General features: G+C 41.8%; 1 protein-coding gene across 13 annotated transcripts in view; it reads right to left on the bottom strand.

The window, feature by feature from the left end:
• The window catches only part of GIGYF2 (GRB10 interacting GYF protein 2), a 74,610-nt gene extending 55,876 nt beyond the window's left edge, over positions 1-18,734 (bottom strand). For 10 of the 13 annotated variants that reach the window (XM_038145960.1, XM_038145964.1, XM_038145967.1 and 7 more), the window contains exons 1-4: positions 18,602-18,702; positions 6,589-6,668; positions 3,887-4,016; positions 1,588-1,683 (exon numbers count right to left, since the gene is read on the bottom strand). In XM_038145960.1, the coding sequence (XP_038001888.1) occupies positions 1,588-1,683; positions 3,887-4,016; positions 6,589-6,629 (267 nt within the window). In that variant the 5' untranslated portion in view covers positions 6,630-6,668; positions 18,602-18,702. Of the gene's footprint in view, positions 1-1,587; positions 1,684-3,886; positions 4,017-6,588; positions 6,669-17,704; positions 17,732-18,036; positions 18,224-18,601 lie in introns of all 13 variants that reach the window. The other 3 variants (XM_038145962.1, XM_038145961.1, XM_038145963.1) reach the window with 3 other exon arrangements.
• Positions 18,735-21,508: the final 2,774 nt, after the last annotated feature.

Genomic DNA, 21,508 nt, shown 5'->3' with positions numbered 1-21,508 from the left:
AATCATGAAGACAGGAAAAAAAGGGCATGAAAAACCAGATTGTTCACATCCTCTGGGTCCCCAAAAAGCACTAAAGGAAAAGCTTTCTTAGAAAGGGAATTGACTCAGTATACACCAACTCCTCAGGAGTTTTCAAGAGTGGTGAAACACTGGGCACTGCAGCAGAGGATCACATCTATCCCTGAAGCTCAGCAGCACTTATCATCTCATCTGCTCTCTGCACACGTTCAATACCATAGCCTTCACCTTATTCCTTGCAGAGAGTATCCTGACAAACACCAGAGGTCAGCATCCCCTTAAACTGTAAGAGACCTGTAAGTCCTCCCTGAAGGACTCCACTATGCATCAGAAAAGAATATCCCCAAAGACATTTACACAAAGGTTCAACATTTAGGTGTGCTACTGTACGTCTGGCTGACCATTTCTGGGGCTTGCTCCTGAATCCCTTCTCTTCCTACTCAAGAACAGGAGCTAAGATAAGACTTCCCACAAAAGCACAGTCTCAATCTCAGTTGCCTTTTAAGAATAACTATGACATGAAGTGCTTAGAGTGTATCCACATGAACTCAAATCCAACTGCTGATTAAAAACTAAACCATTAGTATCTTGTGTGAAATGACAGCATCCTACAGACACAAGAAATATGGCCTAACTCTGAAGAGGAAGGAAGTCTGGAAGAGATGAAGAGAATATGCCAAAATACCCAGGCACAAAATGAAATGAAAAATTCAAGAACACAACAGCCCGGGGCAGGCAAAGGAAGAAAGATGCTCTGATATCTTAAGAAACTAATGGTAACACTACCTCCCCCTGCAAAAATCAAATCACTCAAGCCAGTAAAAATACTCAGCTTCCTATTACGAAATAAACAAAAACCCAAACCACAGTATTAGGAAGTAAGAAAAGTGCTAAGAAACATGACAAATCAGAGAGAAACTGCAAAATCTAAAGTTCTGACAAGCCAGAAAGAGGAAATCAGTTCCAGAAGTTCAGAGTCAAAAGTCAGAGGCACTTATCCAGACAAGATGGGCGGTTTTCTCCATTAGGAATCAAATTTAAAGCAAGAGATTTCAAACTACCCGGATCAGTCATCCCTGAAATGGAATCCTTACGGACCTGTTCTCACTCTGATCCATCTCTATGTGGTTATATACCTATAGACATCAAAGGAGGAGATAAACAAGCAACTGCTTATATACAGAGCAGTTAACAGTACTGCATCCTAATGAATGTTAACAGTCAAAAAAATTCAGGATTTCTCTAAAGAACACAAAACTGAGGCTACAGAACTTAGCCACTTTTGTGACTCTCTGGTTACCAAAGAGAAGGTGGTAAAAAACTGTAGAAAATGCCACTGATGTGAAAATGATGCATACTTAAAAAATAGGTAACACTGTCAGTTTAAGTGAGAGTTACTGTACTATTGCTCTACTTCAGATTTGGAATCTCCTGCTGGTTTGCTTTCAGACTAGTACACTCTGAGACGTCCTAATTTCAAATTTCGTTGTTTTCTTAATGGAAGCATACTCTTTATTATGTCTTTACACTAATAACAATCTAAAGATTAAAAAAAAAAAAGATACAAACCTGTTCTTCTTCTGTAAAAGGTACAAGTGCCAGTGGTGGCAGGGGCTCCTCTTGTAAAATAGGCAAAAATTCCTTATCCAGAAGGTCTGAAGGTATCTGTATGAAACAAAAAGAGCATTCTACTATATGCAAGTACTTCCACTTCAGGAATGATGCCATACATCAACAGTAAATCACAAAAAATTTTTATTCTTCAACTCTGTCTCCATCTACCCAGTATTTCCAGCAACTCTTACTGGGGGTGGGTATAACTGCTGCAAATTTACAACCCTCAGAAAAAAAGTTCTTATAAACAAGGCATTCAAAGCATCACCCACTGACAAGGCCACAGACATCAGAACTCAAACTTACACACCACTGCAGCTGAAATCTGAATCAAGTGACATTTCTTCTATTGCTTTTAACTTCAACATATTTTTATAGCCAGATTTTTAATTAACAAAACTGCCACCTACAGCACAGAGGTTGTATTTGATTTGAAGTAAGCAACTCAAATTTATTACCAACCAGGAGAGTAAAAAAAAAAAATCCAAACCACCACAGCAAACCCAAACCAACAAAAAAACCCACACAAAAAAACAAGTACGATGAAACCATATGTAAAGATTAACTAGAGAACACTAATGATATAAACTAAAATAAATTTTAACATTAATTTTGAATCAGATGCTCCATTAATACTTGTGACCTTGAGAATGTGGACAAGAATCTCCAACCACATACAGCCAAGTGAGCTCTATTTATTCCAATGGACGACTGCATCTAAAGTATTTAGTTCATAACACTAAAGACATTTCTTCATTCAGATATATGCTAGCAGAAGTCTTCCTGCTTTCAGTCAGTCTCTCTTTTAATTAGAGATACAACAGCTTAAAAACATTGCTGACATCCACTAGCTGACTTGAACCACTGTCAAAGAGTCCTTTCAGTCTTCACAACTAGAATCACTCAACACCCTGGAAACATGTGGATAGCAAAAGAAAGACATACTCTAATCATAATGCCCTTCTGGCAAACACGTAAGACAATATTATTTTAGATCACTCACAACAATCAGAGAACTTCCTGTAACACAGGATATTTGAGGGTTGTTCTGAATCAGCCCCAAGAGCAGAGTTCTCAGCATCATCTGACATAACAAACACAAACTGCAAAAAACAGTGACTTCTGACTGGCTGACCTATTCAAGCATAACATCAAGATCTGAATCACAGTTTCCTGAAGTAGAACAGGACAATTTGGCATGTTAAAGCATGACTTTAAGCTATACCACACTTAACAGGTTAGAAAAATCTTTGACATTCAATACCCTTAAATCCATTATTTAAGCAATGCAGGGCTCCCAGTACTGTACAAGAATGTCAGCACAGCCAAGACAGGATAGGAACTTGAAGCTGTGTGTGCACATCTCCATTCCAGGCTCACAGCATAATCTTGACATCATTTCTTGCAGTCCCTCCCTCCCCCAAGGGTAAGCTCTCAGGGGCATTCAGACCTCCAAGTCTGCTGCAACAATAAACCAACCACTGCCACCATCTAAAGAAAAACCCAACGATTAAAACATTTTGCAGTTGAGAACATTTGCCTGAAAGATGTCTGAAATTTTGTATCATCTTTTACACCACTGAGAACCTTTGGTTGAAGTGAAACCAGAAGGAAGTTCTTGATTTTCCAAACTGCTCCTACGCATTACATGTCATTGTTTGTGTGTCCTGATTCCCAGAGAAGGGAGCTACCTGACGACTGCTCTCATTGGGTCAGTCACCTGCTAAAGTGAACTGACTTCAGATGAGATAGAGACCTCTCGCTTTTTCCAGATGATCTGTTCATATGATTTATTGCCCGACTTTGTAGCTGAATCAAGTAACTATTATGCACTACATTAAATAAAATCCTACTGAGGCAAGCAAATCTGCACAGCTGCAAGGCGACTTTAACCCTCAGTCATCTGTGGCAGTGAGACTGAATATGGCAATTAGGTTTTTTGTTCTCTGGGGTACAGGAAGTTACCCCTAAAATGGAAGAAAAAACAAAAACAAAATAAAACAAAAAAAAAACACACACACACACACAAACAAAAATAGAAACAAACAAAAACCCCAAAAACATATTGAATCTGGTAAAAGTGCAATCAAACAAGTGCATATATGAAAATCCCCACAATCAGCCCTCTTCAGTCTGGGATTGCAAGGGGTATGTGATTTCTTCATCCATAATCACAAAATACAAACAACTCTTCCTAATCACAAGACTGTCATTAGGAATACACACACAAGGCCACCTTCCTCTTTGTGCTCACCTTATTATCCTTTAGAAAAAGTGCCAACATTTCTTCTCTCCCATAGCGATAGTCTGCTAGTTTGTACTTCGGCAAAGCCGGAGACAGAGGAGGGGATGTCACACTCCCGCCACTAGACAAAGCTCGCAGCCTAAAAGAAAGCAGGAAAGCAATGAAAACTGAATTGAGAATTTCTGCACCTGTGCTACCATCCCTCTGCACGTTTACAGATTTGACACAAAATAAATACAATACTGAAAGTAAAGACATGAACAGTTTAACTTCAAAACTCTCAGTGCTTCAATAGGAAGAGTGGAAGAACCTCCCTTGTTTCACCCACAGCCAGGAGAGCAAAAAGTAAAATAATTCGCATGAGCACATCAAGGAATTCAACTTGCCCCAGGAAAACTCTTATGCTGACTATACAGCAAGCCAGCTATATGCCCCTAAAGCCTTGCCTAAGCTATTCACACAGGCTGCACACAAATCAGTGGGACATCTTATTGACAACAGCTTCCTTTTGCCATGAAATTCTTACCATGCTAGAGAGTGCAGCAAATATTAAGCTAAGGAAAGAGTTTATTCAGATGTTTCATCAAGTTTAACAGAACAGCACAGTAAATTTTATAAAGAAGTTTCTTGTGTCTCTGGAATCCTTCCTTACCACAAATCCCTTTTACACAAGTTAAAATTAAGGGCTTTTATTTTTTGAATGTACATATAACATCTAACTTGGAGTATCAATAAAAGAAAAAATAAAATTAAAAAAAAAAGATATGTACAAAATATAGTGACACTACTTCAGAGACACTGGAAGCAGCAATCTGAAAATCTAATTTATGGTAACAGATAAATATGCTGTTACGTTTGTTCTCATCCCACACAGGTAAGTTACTTGACTTCTTGCAGGTAGCATCTTACTGTTGTACATTGTGCCCACTCTGCAGGTGAATTAGTCTCATTCTACACAGCCACTTCCTCAGCTACCCAAATACTTGGTATTTTTAGGTTTGAGGAAAGTTTTACAAAAAGATATGTGTGTAAAGAAACAAAACCCTGCTGATTTTGTTACATTCTCTTTGATGAGCAACTTAGACAAGTAGAGCAGTAAAAGCTCTTCTCAGCAATCAAAAAATCCTTGGAAGGGAAGCAGCTCTAAATTAAAACAGTGACTCAGAGACTACTTTTCACCTAATTATTGAAACATGCTTTGATTTGTTTTATTGTCCTTTAAACAGAAAAGAAAAAAATCATTCGCAAGTCAAAAGCTGATCTTATTTTTTTAGTTTGGTGCCACCCCGTGGCAGTTTCTCTGCATGCCACTTCCAAACAAATGGTGCCTGCAGAATTATTTCAAGGATTTGATGGCTCAGTGCAATGCGCAATACCAATCAGATCAAACGTGCCCCAGAGTTTCACTGTTAAGTGATACAGCAGCTTATGTGACAGACGTGACTATACCACAACCCAAAAGAAAAATTACAAATCTTTTGTTCCTTTATTCCTGTAAAAATACACTAATTCACTGAAGTATAATATATGTTCCCATACATAATCTAATCTGGTTTTTAAACTAACTGGAGACTCACCATGACAGTCCCCTCACTGTGACACAGCAATTAAGTTACCCTTGAAATAGATGCTTTTTTTAGAATTGTCTTCCCCCTTCTCTTTTTTTAATATAACTTTGGCTTCCATCCATCAAGAATGTAATCATGTCTGTCTCTTACACTGAAGAGCTCTCCAGCACAAGATATCTGCCTGGTGGGTATATTTATAGATATTGATACATTCATTATTTAACCTTCTTTCATTCTAACAAAATAGACTGAGCTCTCATTGTTTCACAGGCTGCAAATCGTGTCTTACTTCTTCACTGAATCCTCGGAATTCCTGTATATTGTGTATAGAAACGTGTCAGCAGAAGTGAATGTACCCAAGTAGCAGTTCCATCACATGCTACGCAGCCACTGTATTTCCCATAACCACTCTGCACTCCCGTTCACACGCTTGGACACCAGTCACTCTCCAGAAACCACACCATTCACAATTCCTGTTTGTAACGGAAGTCACCAATACTCTAACAAGGAATTGGAACAAATACTGAATAATCACAGCTGTGTAATTGCTCTGTCACAAAAGCCAGGACAAGGCACGTCAGATGAGCCGTAAAACTAAGAGCTGACAAAGTTACATGACAGAATAGATTCCCTTGAACACAACAGCTCTCTTTCCTGACACATGTCAATACAGATGTGCTGCACACTGACACAAAACTCACACTTTTGCCATATCTCATAGAGGGATTAGGTTTTTTTAAAACTGGGAAAAGAAAAAGCTTGCTTAGCTATAGATTTAAGCACAGTGAGGAGAGTTTAAGAACTTCCTTATTATTATGCATCACATAGAAAGACTGAACAAGCACATCTTCAATTATTCTGTGCATACCTCTGAGATCATAAACATTATTCCTCCTTCAAATGCTTGGCAGCAAGGTAAATAGTAACATAACAAAAAACCTAACTCAATTCATATACAATGCCAATTCACAAAATGAAGACTAATTTTATAACATTGCTTTAGATCTCAGGCCAGGGACTGAAGTGATACAGTACAAAACTAATCTATTATATCCCATTCAGTCCCATAATCAATTCTGCTCCAAAGGGAAAAAAAATCCTTTTAAACAAGTGCTGGAGTCTGACAGAACAGACAAAACTTACCATTCAGGCCCAAAGTTAAGTGTCTGAGTTTCTGCTGCCATTTTTTCCTGTTCTATTCCTCTTTTTTAAAAAGTGTGAACCTGAAAAATAAAAATATTTATTATGAAAACAGCTGGATTGATACAGCTCTTCACAGATTAATTCAAAATACAAAAGCACACCTGGTCATGCAAAGAAGTGAAAAAACTGACTACACTGAAGTTTATTTTTTTTTAAGGAATCCATTTCAGCTTTCCAACACAGAATGATTTAGTAATATAGAAGCAATTGCATCAAGATTTCTTCCCTAAATCCCTCTTTTAACAGCTCAAACAGGACACTGGATTAGGGTGTCTGAGGAAACAATTTGTACAAACACGGAGAACTTGATGCATAATCCTCTTCTCCAAGAACAGTAATGCTTAATTAACAGAATTGCTGCTTCCTGACAATTACCAGAGGATAAAAACCCCACTAGAATTACAGCAAGACAGATTTGCCAGCTGAGTGGCAGAGTATTCAAGAATTTTCCACTGCTCATTCTTGAAAAAAAAGCCTTCCAAAGATTGAGTACACCCAATGCTACTACATACTCAAAAATTCTGCAGGCAAGTATTTCTTTCATTCTTGGTTTTGTTAAGGAAAAGAAATGCATAACTCCAGACTTAAGCTGATTTCATTGCTATCAGCCAAGGTAGCTCCTGCAGACACTAGGAAAGCTCAAGTCAAGTTCCTACATATCCAGAGTGTATGGATAAGAGCACATGAAGCCATACAGGAGGGAAAAAACAAGACTAAGGTAAGGCTATGAACTTTTCCCTAACAGAACCAAGTCCAGCCCAGGCAGTTCTGGAAAACTGTCTTTTCACACAATAAATAAAGCTCCTCTTTCCTTCCAGCAGCAGCCAAATCCAAATCTGCAGAGGAAGATGGTTTGGTTTCTTAAAAACCAAACACACTGTAGGTAAAGCCCAAGAAAAAGAAGAATTTGAAGCATCATCTTCAGACACCAACTGATTAGACTTCAAGAACCCATAGTGTCAGGGAGGGAACTCAGCTGTATCAGAACCACAGCCCTTAGCAGATCCAGGGACTAAACAAGAAACTTCATGAGTTTGTCTATACTTTCCACAAAAAGGTGATGAAAAAGAAAGACAAAATCCAGGGAGGCAGAGGTGGAAAGGACATTAGTTACTGAAAAAAAACATGACAAAAATAAACAAAGAAGCTTTTTTTTCCCTTGTATCTACTCCACAGAAGTAATAATATTAAAGAAAATAAACCAAAACTCTCAAAGCAAGAAAATGACAAAACATGGTAAAACAAAATATGCTAAAATTGCTTGAGCAGATTTTACCAAACACTCTGGGCATAAGATTACAAATGCTTATAAAACTCCCTGCAGTCTAAACCCACCAACTAATGTTCAGCTCATGTATTTTAACAACATGCTGTATCTTCTTTATCCCATACACAAAGTAATTTAAATATAAATTGTAATGGTTTTATCTTCACAATAATTCTAGACAATTAAATGGCATTACCTCTACTACCTGCACTAAAAGCTAATACAAAAATACCCAGATATTCTCACAGGTCTAGGTCTAGTCTGAGATGATTTTGGTCTGATCTGAGTTGCCTTATTGAAGCAGCTGCCAGCTCATGAGAACATTCAAGCTATATCCGTTCACCATCCTGCATATTGAAATATAAGGTGAGGTACCCGAAGACAACATGCAGCAGCCACAAGAGAAAATACTGTGGGGCAATTCAAGTAAAACACCATGCACACTTAGGCAGAAACAAGCCTCTAACACAAGTCCTAGGAGCCTCAATTGGATGGCTGTCCCTCCACTTCCTGCAATGCCTGTTCTCCTTCTGCTGGGGCTGCCGTGGGGTGGAGAGTTTTCAGATCAATCCATGTGCATCACCAGGGAACCTGGGATCTTTAACTCCTACCATCAAAGCTAGTCTAGTATCAGTAATACCAAAAAGGTTGGCACTCAGGGTTAAACAACCAAAACACAGCTGAAAAGCATCAGACACAAGGACAAAGCACTAAACCCCAGTTAGGATCGAGCTGTTCACTGGTTCTGGACCCCCTCGGCCCCACTCTTCAGCCTCTGCATTATCTTCCTAAAACAAGTGAGCATGCTGTATCATGTTTCTCTACTAGACTTCTTAGCAGTTTAGCACCTACAAGAATGCTAGTCTCATCCCAGTGAGCTGCTGAATGGCTTTCCCTAGCCCTCATTTTGGCCACTGCACTTCGTTTTGTGAACTCTTCTGTATTGCATTCAGGTAAGTTACTCCATCCCTAGAAGTTCTGACTGTATGAATTTTGAACTGAAAACACACCTGTAAGTGAATGAAATTGTACTGAATACATGTCCAAAACAGAATAAAACAGACGTGCAGGTCATCTGAATAGGTGTGACAGGTGAACTGAATAGACAACATTACTCAGAAATAAAACACACACGAAAAAGAATTAACAGGCAAGGCTGAGAGAAAAATGCTGGACAAGAGACACCCTGGAAATGGGCAACGATCTGGGAGGAGGAGGGCAAAGAACAGGGAAAAGGCTCAGGAAATTTAAGACAGCAAGTGCACCACAGGAAAACACTAAAACCACATCAGAGCAGATGAAACAAAGGGAGGGGAAACCCTGTGCTGCTTCTGCTGGCTCTCAAAGTGGCAGCCAAAAGGGGAGAGCATGGAGACCAACCTGAGAGGAGCCTCTGACAGCGACTGCACACCACACCTGGCTCGTGTGCAGGAGAAGCTGCACTAACTGGAAAGGCAAGTTGGAGTGGACAAGGCAGCACTCGCATCACAGGAGGCGAAAGTCAGGGTGGAGCAAGAAAAAGGATGAGGAATTCAGAGACGGGAATGAATGATCAGGTCACAAACTTCATGCCTTTTGCTTAGCCAAAATGGTAACTTATCACATCTTTATTATCTAGAATACTTTTCTGGGTCTTAAAATTCAGTATTAATAACAGAAATGTTGGTTTTGGTCGTTATTTAGATGCTGCTTCCTTATTAATCAAGGATGGCAAATGACAAAAATAACCTATATCTAGTATTTCCTCCCTGATGTGATTTGACAAGGGTAAAGCCCCTTTCTGAACAGCTGGTTTTGTGAGTCGAGGTTTTCTACAGATCAAAGGTTATTCATCAAGAAATCTCCACAGTACAGATTTTATAGGGGCAGAGAGCACACAGACAGCCTCAAGCCAAAGCAGGAAACTGAGGCAATCTTGTGATAATGGCAAGTTAACAGCACTGCTTGGCCAAGGCAGCTACCTGGTGCTTCCCACCCCTCCTCCAAACTGGAACACTTCTCCAAAGTTTTTTTCAAGTAACGTCAATACTTGATCAAGGTGCCAGTGCAACCTTACAGTTAGGGTTTTCCTGTATATTTTAAGGAAAAATGGAACTGGCTCATAAACTGGAACCCCATTTTCCTGAGGTGACAGCCACAACCAGCCACCAACCTGCCATCAGCACGCAGGAGTGCAAGGAGATCACATCAACCCCACCAACAAGGTGGGAAATAAACCCTATTTTGTCAGCTGTTTAGTGCTTTGAAAGTCAGAAGTCCGCCCTCTGAACAGACATAAACTGTAATCTAATAACATGAAGCCTTTAAGTGGCTTTCATTCACAATTAGCAGGTAATATTATACATGCAGAGCTGCCATCAGCAATACCCATTTCACTGGTTCACTTTAGGAACAATGGTTATTTTACCAAGCTTACAGTTTCTTCAATTATTTTTCAAGCTCACTGTTTAGTACCTTACAAATCTATTAAAACTCTCAAACATCTGCTACAGACACAAGCCAGAACTTGATTCTACTAGCTAGATTTATGTGTTAAAATGCATAAGATACTTCAGTTGAAGGTCTACAATTACTGTGGCACATTTTGCCCATAAGCTCTGGTACCTTATTTAAAACATACAGCTAGCTAATAAATATCTAGCCAAAAAGCTGTTTTCAGAGATCTGAAATAACAAAACTACCACATTTTACAGACTTTGCTCAAGCTCACATAACAAAATCAAGTTCATTTGTTACTGATGGGCACCTGCATTAAGACTTTCAGGCAAGGTTGAATTCCTACATTGCCATTTCAGAATTCCCTCAGCTAGGAGCACATGACAATCTGTGTCACCAAGACGTTCTGCTGCTCTGGGTAGAGACCACCAAGAGAGAGGTTCTTGGCATTCCAGGTTAAGCCTAGGCAATGGCTGCATTCAGGTCTGACCATCTAATCTTTTATGTAGACACCAAAAAATTTTTTTAAAAAATTAAAAATTAAATATTTGGACTGTCACTGCAATTTATAGCTTGGGGCCACTGCATGCTTAGATTTTTTAATTACCTTTGGAAATCTAAACCTTGAAAAATATATACCATTGATCCTTTCTATACACAGCTATTTTTAAATGGTCTATTCTTTGATCAGAGATGTTTAAGAGGAAAAGTATCATTTCCTTTCAAGGTAGTTCTGTTGCTACTGTAGGTCTGAAACACTATTTTAAACCTAAAAACTGGATGAAGATGTGAGAACCAAAGACCACAACAGAAATCCAACATGAGCAGACTTAAGTGCAAGGAAATGGGTTGTCCTTAAATAAACGCAGAGCGTTCCACAACTCAACAGCAACATCACATCAAGATGAGAAAACTTCACCTTCCACAAGCAAGAAAACATTCCACAGGCAGCTACTAGAGCTAGCTAATGTCAGTGCCAGTAACTATGTTTTTTTAAAAAAATTAACAGTTTGACTGAATAATGAATGCTGATTTTCTCTAATTCTTGAAATATTAAGCATGATCCATAACTACATGCAAGCCACCTTTGAAGTACAATGGTAAACAGGATGACTCAGGTGACTACACAACCCGCTTGATAATAATCACTGGCTAAAGCAGACAACACTGATTAAAGGACACTGACATAATTAAGGCCAGGCAACATGGATTTATGGAAGACATGGAATCAAAATATACTTTTGAAAGAGTAGAAATGTCATTACTTGAGCAATGACAAGCTAAATTTTAACTTCTGCGGGACATTTCAATTCAGTAGAATGGTAAAAAGGACAAAATCATTTAGAACCACACAAAAAGTCTCAAATCATTACAACCTAAGTTTTCTTCTCGTCTAAAGAATCTACAACAACCCAGCTCAGATAAAAAGAAATTCTCAAAACCAAGTAAAAGGTAAGAAGCTATTTTCTACAGAGTCTGTAACACAGGCCACAGAACTTCTAAAACCTAAGGATGACAAACATGGATATGGCAAATAATGGAAATGACACATCATCAATAGTACCACCATGAATTATTCAGTGACTCAGTCCAGTACGGCAGGTTGCACTGAATAAGGCAAAGCCAAGAGACTCACAAGCAGAAAACACAGGTGATATCCAAGAAATGCAAGACTATTCTGGAAAAACACAGTCCTGAAACCATGCAGAGATTCATTACATTAATAACTGAAAAGGAATATATGATACAACACTGACTAGAAGAGCTAACAAAAAATAAACAACCCAGGAAAACAAAAATGCAGAGTAAATACACACCAGCTTTTACCACTGAAGGGATACAGTGTCCCTTCTGCTGTAAGAGGCAAAAGAGCTGATAAATCAGGTGTTCAAAATTGATAGAATCTGACAGATATGCCCTACAGTGAGAAGAAAAAACACCAACAACATACTAAAGCTCTATTTACTGAGCTTTGAGAAAAAAATAAGTATCTTAAAATCTGTAAATGATCATTCAGGTAAAAAACATCAGAAGACCCAAGTTTATTCAGTGAAGGGACTGAAGCAAGACATTCGGAGATAATCAAAAAAGCTACCTGGTTTTAGATCAATGTGAAAATATTTTCTATTAAGTATGTCCTAGTTCAAACAGAAAATTAATCAGAGAAAAAAAAAACCTATTTGTCACATTATACAAGATGCCAGACAAGTCACAGGAGTCCCTTCTGGCTTACCAAACCTGATTCCTGATAAAGGCATGAATTTTCCAAGGCCTATCTACCCACACACCAGTAAGTTTTTCCTAAGGGAGCAATGTCCAAACCATCCACTTCTCCAGAAACGATGCCTCTATTATTACACTTACACTTCTACATCTCTTGAAGTCTTACAACCTCCCTGTCTCAAACCCGTGCCAAAGTATTTCAATCTCTTGACAGTTCCTGATCAAAAATTGCCCATGACTACCTCAAATGGCACTTTCCAACTGGCACTCCCTTGCTCGCTGCACAGGTGCACCTAAAGCTTTATGGAGCACCTCAGCTTGCAACATGCTGCATCCTAGTCAGAAAGGACAAATACAAGCAGCCCTTCAAGGGCAGAACTGACACAAGAGATTAACAAGACCTACGCACCTAATAACCAAATCCAAGAAAAATTCAGAACATTAAGCAACACAACTCAGGATGTTCTCCTCCTTTCCTACCTACTATTGTGAACTTGGTGGTTAGATGTAGGCTGGAGAGCTTTCCACTTCTTGCTTCACCTGCACACGGCCAAGGGTGAACGCTTTTCCCGCTTCCCTCCACCTTTATTACCAGACTCCCAGCCAAAGGCAGACACCAGCCATTAAGCTCCAAGCAGAGTCAGGGAACCACACCCTTGGCCTTGCCACTGGCTGCAACACAAATGCTTCTCATTCCAAATCCTATCCCAAAATCCTGCCAGAGCTCACTTTCCAGCTTAAAAAAAAAATTTAAAAAATCACTTTCACATCTGTCTACCTTGTGCATGGAACACTTGCTGGTAGATAACTACTTCCTCTGTGCCCCTCCACAAGGCATCACAGATCAAGATGCCAAGTCTATCCAGCTGCTCCCCAGCAGGGCCAGAAGCCAGACTGTGAATGCAACCAAAAGCCCACTGCACCACCTCTCTCCCACTCACCACACACATTATACAGCCCACACCTATTTCCAAAGAGGAAGAACACAGCTTCAGACTACATTCACTGACAACAACCACTGAATTAACAGATCTGGGTTGCTGAGTGGGTCCAGGGGTTCGTTTTTAACCTGTCATTTAAATAACCAGCTTCTTTGGGCTTTGGATATTCTCTCCCTCCCCTCCCACCCTGTTCCTTAAGGTTTCCTGCTCATGCAGTTCTGAGACATCCTATACTTCAGGAAACAAACATTCAACAGTGAGTGTTTAATAACATATTCTAACAGAGAATCAGCATGTCTATCAGACTGCATACTACATATGAACTACAGTACTTTTTAATAGCATATCCATTTTTGCAATATTTGCTAAAAAAGTTCACTTATTTTGATCTAAGAAGCATATCTTTGTAAATTGACTTGTGATGTTAGCCTGATCCTGGCCTTAGTACTCTTAAAACTTAAGTGTTACAGAGAAAATCACATATGCAGATGATTCAGCATTAACTAAGCCTACCATAAAAGCTTCTACTGGTTTTAATGGTGGCTGAATGGGGCATCTGATTTATTAAGTCAAGTTATGAAATGTTTTTACATAAAAACCTTGCCATATGCTATTCCATGATCAGCCTCACTCACTTTCTGTCACACAGTCTAACACTGACGTCAGCTCTGCTTTGTGCAGGAGGCTGGAGCAGACAACTACCAAAGGCTCTTCCAACGAAATCATCCTCAGATTCTAACACACGTGGCTCAAAAAAATCAGTTTATAAATCCAATATTTGCCAGCCAAACCAACTCCTTGCCACATGACATTCTGACTCTAAGGCTGAAGGCACATAAATTCAGCTATTCAGCTATCTATTATCACAAAACTTCACCCAAATCATCTCTGCAGTGTCCAGAGTCTATCACTTCCTTGTTTCTCCCAGTCTGAATGGACGCACCACCACACATGGATCCCACCTGCTTTCACCCAAACTGATCTACCTGTGCACATCTACACCTCTGAGTCTCCCAGTCACACAAGTGAGTGCCTTGATCATAAAATACTACTAACAGAATGCAATTTACATTTATTGTCAGGAAGAGAAGGAACATAAAATAAACTGCTTCACTGTAACCAGAACCTGAGCCAGGTATTTCTCTACTGAATAAAAAGGACAAAATTTCAACAAAACACTTCACAAACTGCAGTGCATCCTGCTTATCACTGGAATAATAACTATTTAACAGTACAAAAATATCTTTCTAACCAGTTTTGGTAACTGTATATGTAATCTTGTTTATCTGTTTATAATGACAAACTACACACACAAGCAGACCTACTAAAGCCATCAAGTTATTGTTCATTATTTCCCTAATTTTTTAGCACATGGCCAAAGAGAGAATTATGATAATGCACTGTTTTAATAACTAACTGTGATGATCAAGAATTAGTAAGTGATCCAAAAAGCAGTCAACACAGCATTTTAAAACAATTCTCTAAATAGCTACCAAAATTTTACACTGACCTACACACTCTACAACCTCTACACAGCTCATGGGATTCCTTCTGCTTTTCTCTATAATCCTGAGGTCTACATATCCAGCTTCTATATATTACAAGCTTTAAGGATTACAGGAGAGGCTCACTCCTGAAAAAACACACTTTGATTTCATGCTTGGGAAAATCTCAGATGCATCAAAACAATTCTATGCATCCTTCCCATTAAAAAAAAAAAAAGAAGAAAGGCAAAGGAAAATTTCAATGGCAGCCTAGTCTGCCATGCAGGCATCAAGCCATCTCTACAGTGTCTAAATTCAAGGAATGCTTAATCACCTTTAGAGGAAATAGAATGAAAGCCCTCCCTCTGCAAAAAAAAAGAGAAGTGGACACGTTTTGTAATCAGCACCCAGTGGCAATCTCAGCTCCTAACAAAGCAATGCAAAGACCTCAGCCCGCTGCAATCTCCAGCTGCCATCTGAGCTAAACATAAAAAATAATGGTATTAAACAAGCCCATGATGAACTGGTTATATATATCCACACACATATTACCAGCAGCCACAAGAGGGCCAATGCCACACAGACCTTGGCACTTAAAGCACTTCATTCTTAGTTCCATCCATAACTTAGGCACACCTTGAACAAACTTGCTACATTTTCTCTCTTCTGGTGATTTTTAAGCCAGATCCTTCATGCGAACAAAAAAACATTCTGGAGTTGAGAGCAAGAGATACAAGGAGAGGCTAAGCTGGGCAGGAAACTGACTTCATTCCCAAAAGATCAAACCCCATCCCCCTGCAGCATTTCACACACCTTGCATTTCAAATGTCACTCTATTAATTAAAATAAATTGATGAGAAAACCACACAAAGCACGAGTCCCTTTCAAGGCAAATGCTTCTTCAGTAAACAAAGAAAAAGGTCTCTCCTCACCAAAGCATCCAATGGCTCTCTAGGAAGCTCTGTAGGGAGAAGGCTCCCTTGCTCTGCCCCATGGCTCTATCTATAATCATGAATTATATATAGTTTATCTCCACTAATATTTGAGCAGAAGCACTGAAGGGGGGAAAAGTAAGAAAAAAAGAAAAATTAAGAAAAAAATGCTAGGAAATGGATTTTTTTTTCTAAATCAGACTATGAGAGAACTTAATACCATACTTTGAAGAGTCCTAGGGAAGAATTTTGAAGACCTCAATGAAAGAATAAGAAACATATCTGACAGTTACTCAAACCTGCAAGACCAGACAAAAGTAGGCAAAATGAAATTTCACATTCTTAGTAATTCAAATAAATAAATGAACAGAGGCCAAAAGGGAGAGCACAGATCACAGCACCCAGCTCATCTTCATCAGTTACTGTGAAGCAGTGTTTTCCCCTCCAGGTTTAAATAGAAAGATCTGTCAGCATAGAGATGTACCAGCAAAGCCTTCAGCCACTCAGCTGCCCCAACAATTTGTTCCATGGGACTCTGACATCTAGGCTGGTTTTTATTTTAATGAAGTATCTATAGATCCCAAAACACTGCTGATTTTTTTCTTACATTCAGGTAAGAGGAACTGCAGTTTGTGACAGAACTTCATTTCAGACAACTGGCCTTGGCAGAGAGGTACAGCAGTGCTTAATCTTAATTCCTTTAAAAAACCCAAAACCTACTTCGCACCCCCTTTTTACACGTTTTTCCTCAACTGAGGAGTAAAACAGGACGGAAAAAATTAATTACAAAGCCCTCAACTGTCTATTTACAAGCTTTTTTTTTCATTTACATAATCACAGGGACCATAGTTTAAGTTTACTGTACATTTCAGAAACAAAAATGCGAAGAGGAACACCTGAGCATATTTTACAATCCTCAAGGGCAACACCTGTAACAAAGGTAAGAGTCCAAATTTCCACTGTATCGAATTTTTTAAGCACCCTGTGAAACAAATCATTGTTGCTCCAAAAACACATTACATTGTAGTTCTATGCTCCTGCTTGAAAACACAGGCTTGAGAAAGCATTCAGAAATAGGCCCAGAAGTACAGCGAGCAGGTGTCCCCAGGCACATCCCTGCAGCCAGGGGCTGGGAGAGCCTGAGCTCTTAAAACCACTCAACCCCAGTGTTCACCCACAGTACTGCCAGACACCGAAGCAGGTTACCAAAGTCTTAACATAAAAGGTGACATCCAACTTCCAGGGCTAGAATTCTGCCTTCTCTTTAATCCACAGACTATTAGAGAGAAACTTTTTTTTTTTTTAATCACACATTCATTCAGAAATTAACACCAACACACACCCACTGCCATCAACTGACCTGTAGAACTACCTGAACCTGGGGAGTAAAGCAGGTGCAGAAGGGGCCACGGGCACTCAACATTTCTGCTGGCACCCCCAGGATTAATCAGATCACACATTTTCACACCGGCATCAGCTAACTGCTCAAAGGATACCTATTCAAACGCACGGCAAGAAAACCAACACCTTGTAGCAATAAAGCTCTTATTATCTACTGCAGCCACCACCCAATAACAAAACTTAAAAATACCAAAACAAAGCTTTGGTTGGTGACAACTGCAACCAATTTTGTTTACAAAGGTTTCCAATTATCACGCTGTGCGTCAACCAAATGCTCCATTCACAGAACAGCAAATTCATTTTTGTTTATTAAGAGTTTCTTAAGAACAAAAGCAACCAGCAGAGTCATAAGAAAAAAAAATTATCACGTACTTTCCAGGAACTTGCCCAAGTCAGCTCCTGAAGCAAGAAAATAAAATGTGCAGCAAGAAGTTAGAGGAATATAATCAGAATTCAAAAGTCCTTTCCCCACCCACCCAAGCAAACAGATATTCAAAGAATTACAGTAAAAGCAGCACACCACGAACGTTGAACTGAATGTTACTGGGGGAAACGTGGATTTTTATTCCAGAAGCACTACTTGGCAACACCTCCTTCTGGCCTACACCTTGGCCCAATTCAAAGTGCAATCAGAGAGAACTGAAAGAGCCGTAAGTACTCTGTTGACACTGAAACTACTTGTCTTGGATCAATACCAAACGTACACAATTCTGATCGATGCTTTCTTCAGCCTGCCAAGGCTTCTCCAGTCAAACACTGCCGGTCACCGCTGCTCCCAACACCCTGCTGCCTGCGCGGGGGAAGGCTCGCAGCTCCCTCCTTCCTCGGCCAGCGTAACCCGACAGGGCCGGGCGTGCTCGAAGCGGGGCTCACCGCGGCGCTCCCGCTGGGCTGGGAGGGGACGAGCGAGTTCACAAGGGTCAGTGCGAGGGGAGACGGCCCCGGAGGGCGGTGAGGAGCGGCGGGCGCCCCGCCGCCGCCTGACAAGTACCAAGGACCCGCACGGAGAGCTCAAGGCCTGCTCGCCCCAGCTTAAACGACCCCTGCAGAGGCCCATGGGGAGCGCAGGGGGGCCCTCCAGGCGCACCCCCCCACCCCCCTGGGCGGCCTCGCCTCCCGGTTAGGCCGCGGGGCGCCTCGGTGCTGCGGCAGCCGAGGCGGACGGGAGCCGCCGGCAGGGCCGACGGTCGGACGGGGAGCGCGGCGGCGGGGGCGTGGTGGGGACGGCCGAGGCGGCGGCGGGGCCGGGCGGCGGCGGGACGGCGTTACCTGCGCTCCCGGGCGGAGAGTCCCTCACAGCCGCGGCGGCTCCTCAACCCAACAACACAAGATGGCGGGTGCGCCGCCACGCAGCGTCACGTGAGGGCGAGGCCACGCCCCCAGGGCCCGCCGCGGGACCCGGATGAAGCGGCGGCTCTTCCCGCCCACCCTCCCTGTGACGTCACCTCGGAGCGGGGCGGGCCTCCAGCGCCCCCTGCTGGACGCGCGAGCCCGCCGCGGCGCCAGCCCCCGCCCTTCCCCTCACAGCCCTGAGGGGGGGAGGGAGACGGCAGCGCCGGGGGCCCCGCGCCTCCCGCCCCGCCCGAACCCCCCGTAATCAAATCGCTGCGTCAGTTCCCCTTGCACTCGCCACTGGTAAGGCCACACCTTGAGTCCTGCGTCCAGTTTTGGACCTCTCAGTTCGGGAAGGATGTTAAGGGGCTGGAGCGTGTCCAGAGAAGGGAGCGGAGCTGGGGAAGGGTCCCCAGTCTGACGAGGAGCAGCCGAAGGAGCGAAGGGCGGGGCTCAGCCTGAGGCTCAGGGGGTCCTTCCTGCTCTCCACAGCTCCCTGTGACTGGAGGATGCACCCGGGGGATGGGCTCTGTTCCCAGGGAACAAGGGAGAGGAAATTAAGCTGCAGCAGGTGAAGTTTAGGTTGGACACTAGGAAGAAATTCTTCGCAGGAGGGGTGATTAGGCATTGGAAGGGGCTGTCAAAGGAGGTCGGGGAGTCACTGTTTCAGGAGGTGTTCAAGGAGCGCCTGGACTTGGCTCTCAGTGCCCTGGTCTGGTTGACAGGGTGGAGATCAGTCCCAGGCTGGACTCGATGATCTCAGAGGTCTTTTTCAACCGGAGTCATTCCGTGATTCTGCCACTCGCCACCGTCTCACACAAACAGGCAGCCTCAGCAGCGCAGTGGCTCCCAGCCTTCTCTGTTTCTTCTGCGTGGCTCCGTGAGGCAATTCAGCGTTATCGGTGGCCACAAGAATCTCTGTGAGAAGCCACCGTGTGTGAGCGCTCGCAGTGCCCCGGCACCGCGGGCTGGACCTGCTCTCGCCCGGGCACTGAGGCCGCTTTGCCGTGGGAGTCACCCTGGGAGGCAGCGGCAGCCGCTGCTGCTGCTGACAGAGAAAGGGCATTAGATGAGACATATTTTGACTCTTCTGATGGAAAAATCAGGAGCTCAAGGCAAACTTTCTTCAGCTAAAAATACCAGTTTATTTTTAGTCCCCAAACCCATATTAGTACATGAGGCAGAATAGCCCCATGTGGTTCCTTCAGCGTAAAAAACTATTCTTGGCTGTTACGCATTGCTGAAGGTATAACCGTTTTCAGCTGAAACAGTTTCACTCTAATCATGATGTCAGCCACAACCCATGTAGTTTTCTCCATCCTCTTCTAGGTGAATAAATACTTGTCATTGTGTACTGAATGACAGCCAAAAATGATGCAACAGTGAATACTAGTGATTCTTATGAGCTAATGGGTTGAAAGCCTGTAATTCTTGGGGCTTATTTTTAGCTGAGAGCTACATAGGACTACCTCACCCAAAAAAACTAGAATGGAATTTCTCCATTAGGAGGCTGGTATGGAAAAGCAAAGCTCCCTAGAAAAGGGCTGGCCTCTGATAAGCTGCATTCAATCCCCCTGGTTGTTGTCACACAGCTTGAGCCAATACTAATAATGATAAAGAGAAGGAGGGAGGGAGGGAGACAGTGCTGCATTTCAAGCTGTCAGTGAGAACTTCCAATTTAATTGTAGAAGCAGCTGTGCCTTGTTATTCTACTTATCAAATGTGAGTTTGAGCGCTCTAAAATATTTTCACATGCTCTAAGACAACCTTTATCTGAGATGGAAGATGTTTAGCACTTGTGGAAATTTTTTTATCCCAGTTAGCACAAACATTATATTACTGAAACCAAAAAAAAACACAAAAAAATACCATTTCAAATTCAAGAAGCATCGAAAACATTCCTCATCTGTGGAACTAGGCATTTCTGTAAAATACCTCAAGGAAACTCAGATGACAATCTTTTGGTAATAGCAGATGCATTTTAAATCTTCCACAACTCATTCAAGCAGAACAGAGAGAATCTCATGAAAATTCAAGACTGTACCCGTGCGGTAAAATTCCTGCATGGCTCAATGACAGAATGTCAGCTGATATTGTGTAGGTGTGAAATCACCCCAGCAGCCAGTCTGGGTACCAAGGGCATGATGTACTTCAGAGCCCTGGATTACTGTGCCAATTCATTCACACTATTAAAAACCCAAGCGCGGGGAAGCGGCGTTCCAAACAGAATATAAACTTTCCTTCCTAACCCCTTGTTTTCACCCACTCTGGCTTGGAGGCAAGAGCCCGCCTCCCTCAGCACACTGGTAGAGCTTTGAAATGATAAATAATGATCACAAAGCAGCCCAGAAGGATGTGTCACAGTCATGTTTCCCCTTGCCACTCCTGCATTTTGTTACTTGGAAAAGTGGTTCCCCTGTTTGTTGAAATAACCAGGGATTTTGTCTGGGCAGTGTCAATATGTTCTCAGCAGCCTCTGCTTTCCATGTCTCGTTTGTCACATCCCTAAAAATAATGAAAACAGCAGCAAAGCAGGCAAACATCCAACTGCAGTTTTTAAAGTCAGTCACTTCAATGCATCTGTCACCTCAGGTGGCTTGTGCTGAACGACAGAATACCACAAACAAGCTGCTACTTCTTCAACACTCAATTACTTTTAGATGTCTTGGGTTTATGTGGACACTCCCGTGAGGTTAAAATGTTATTTTGTCACCTTAATCCTCACAGATAAACCCCGAACCTTGAGGCAGGAAGAGCTTGATCACACCATGCCTCTTCCTCTCCACTGTGACCACACTGAGCTCTTTAGGTGAGACTTCCTGCTGCCATAGGCTGTCCCCTGCA

Source organism: Motacilla alba, chromosome 9 (genome assembly GCF_015832195.1).
Source record: "Motacilla alba alba isolate MOTALB_02 chromosome 9, Motacilla_alba_V1.0_pri, whole genome shotgun sequence".
NCBI lineage: Eukaryota > Metazoa > Chordata > Aves > Passeriformes > Motacillidae > Motacilla > Motacilla alba.
The sequence above is the reverse complement of the archived record's forward strand: the minus strand, read 5'-3'. Positions and strand labels throughout refer to the sequence as shown.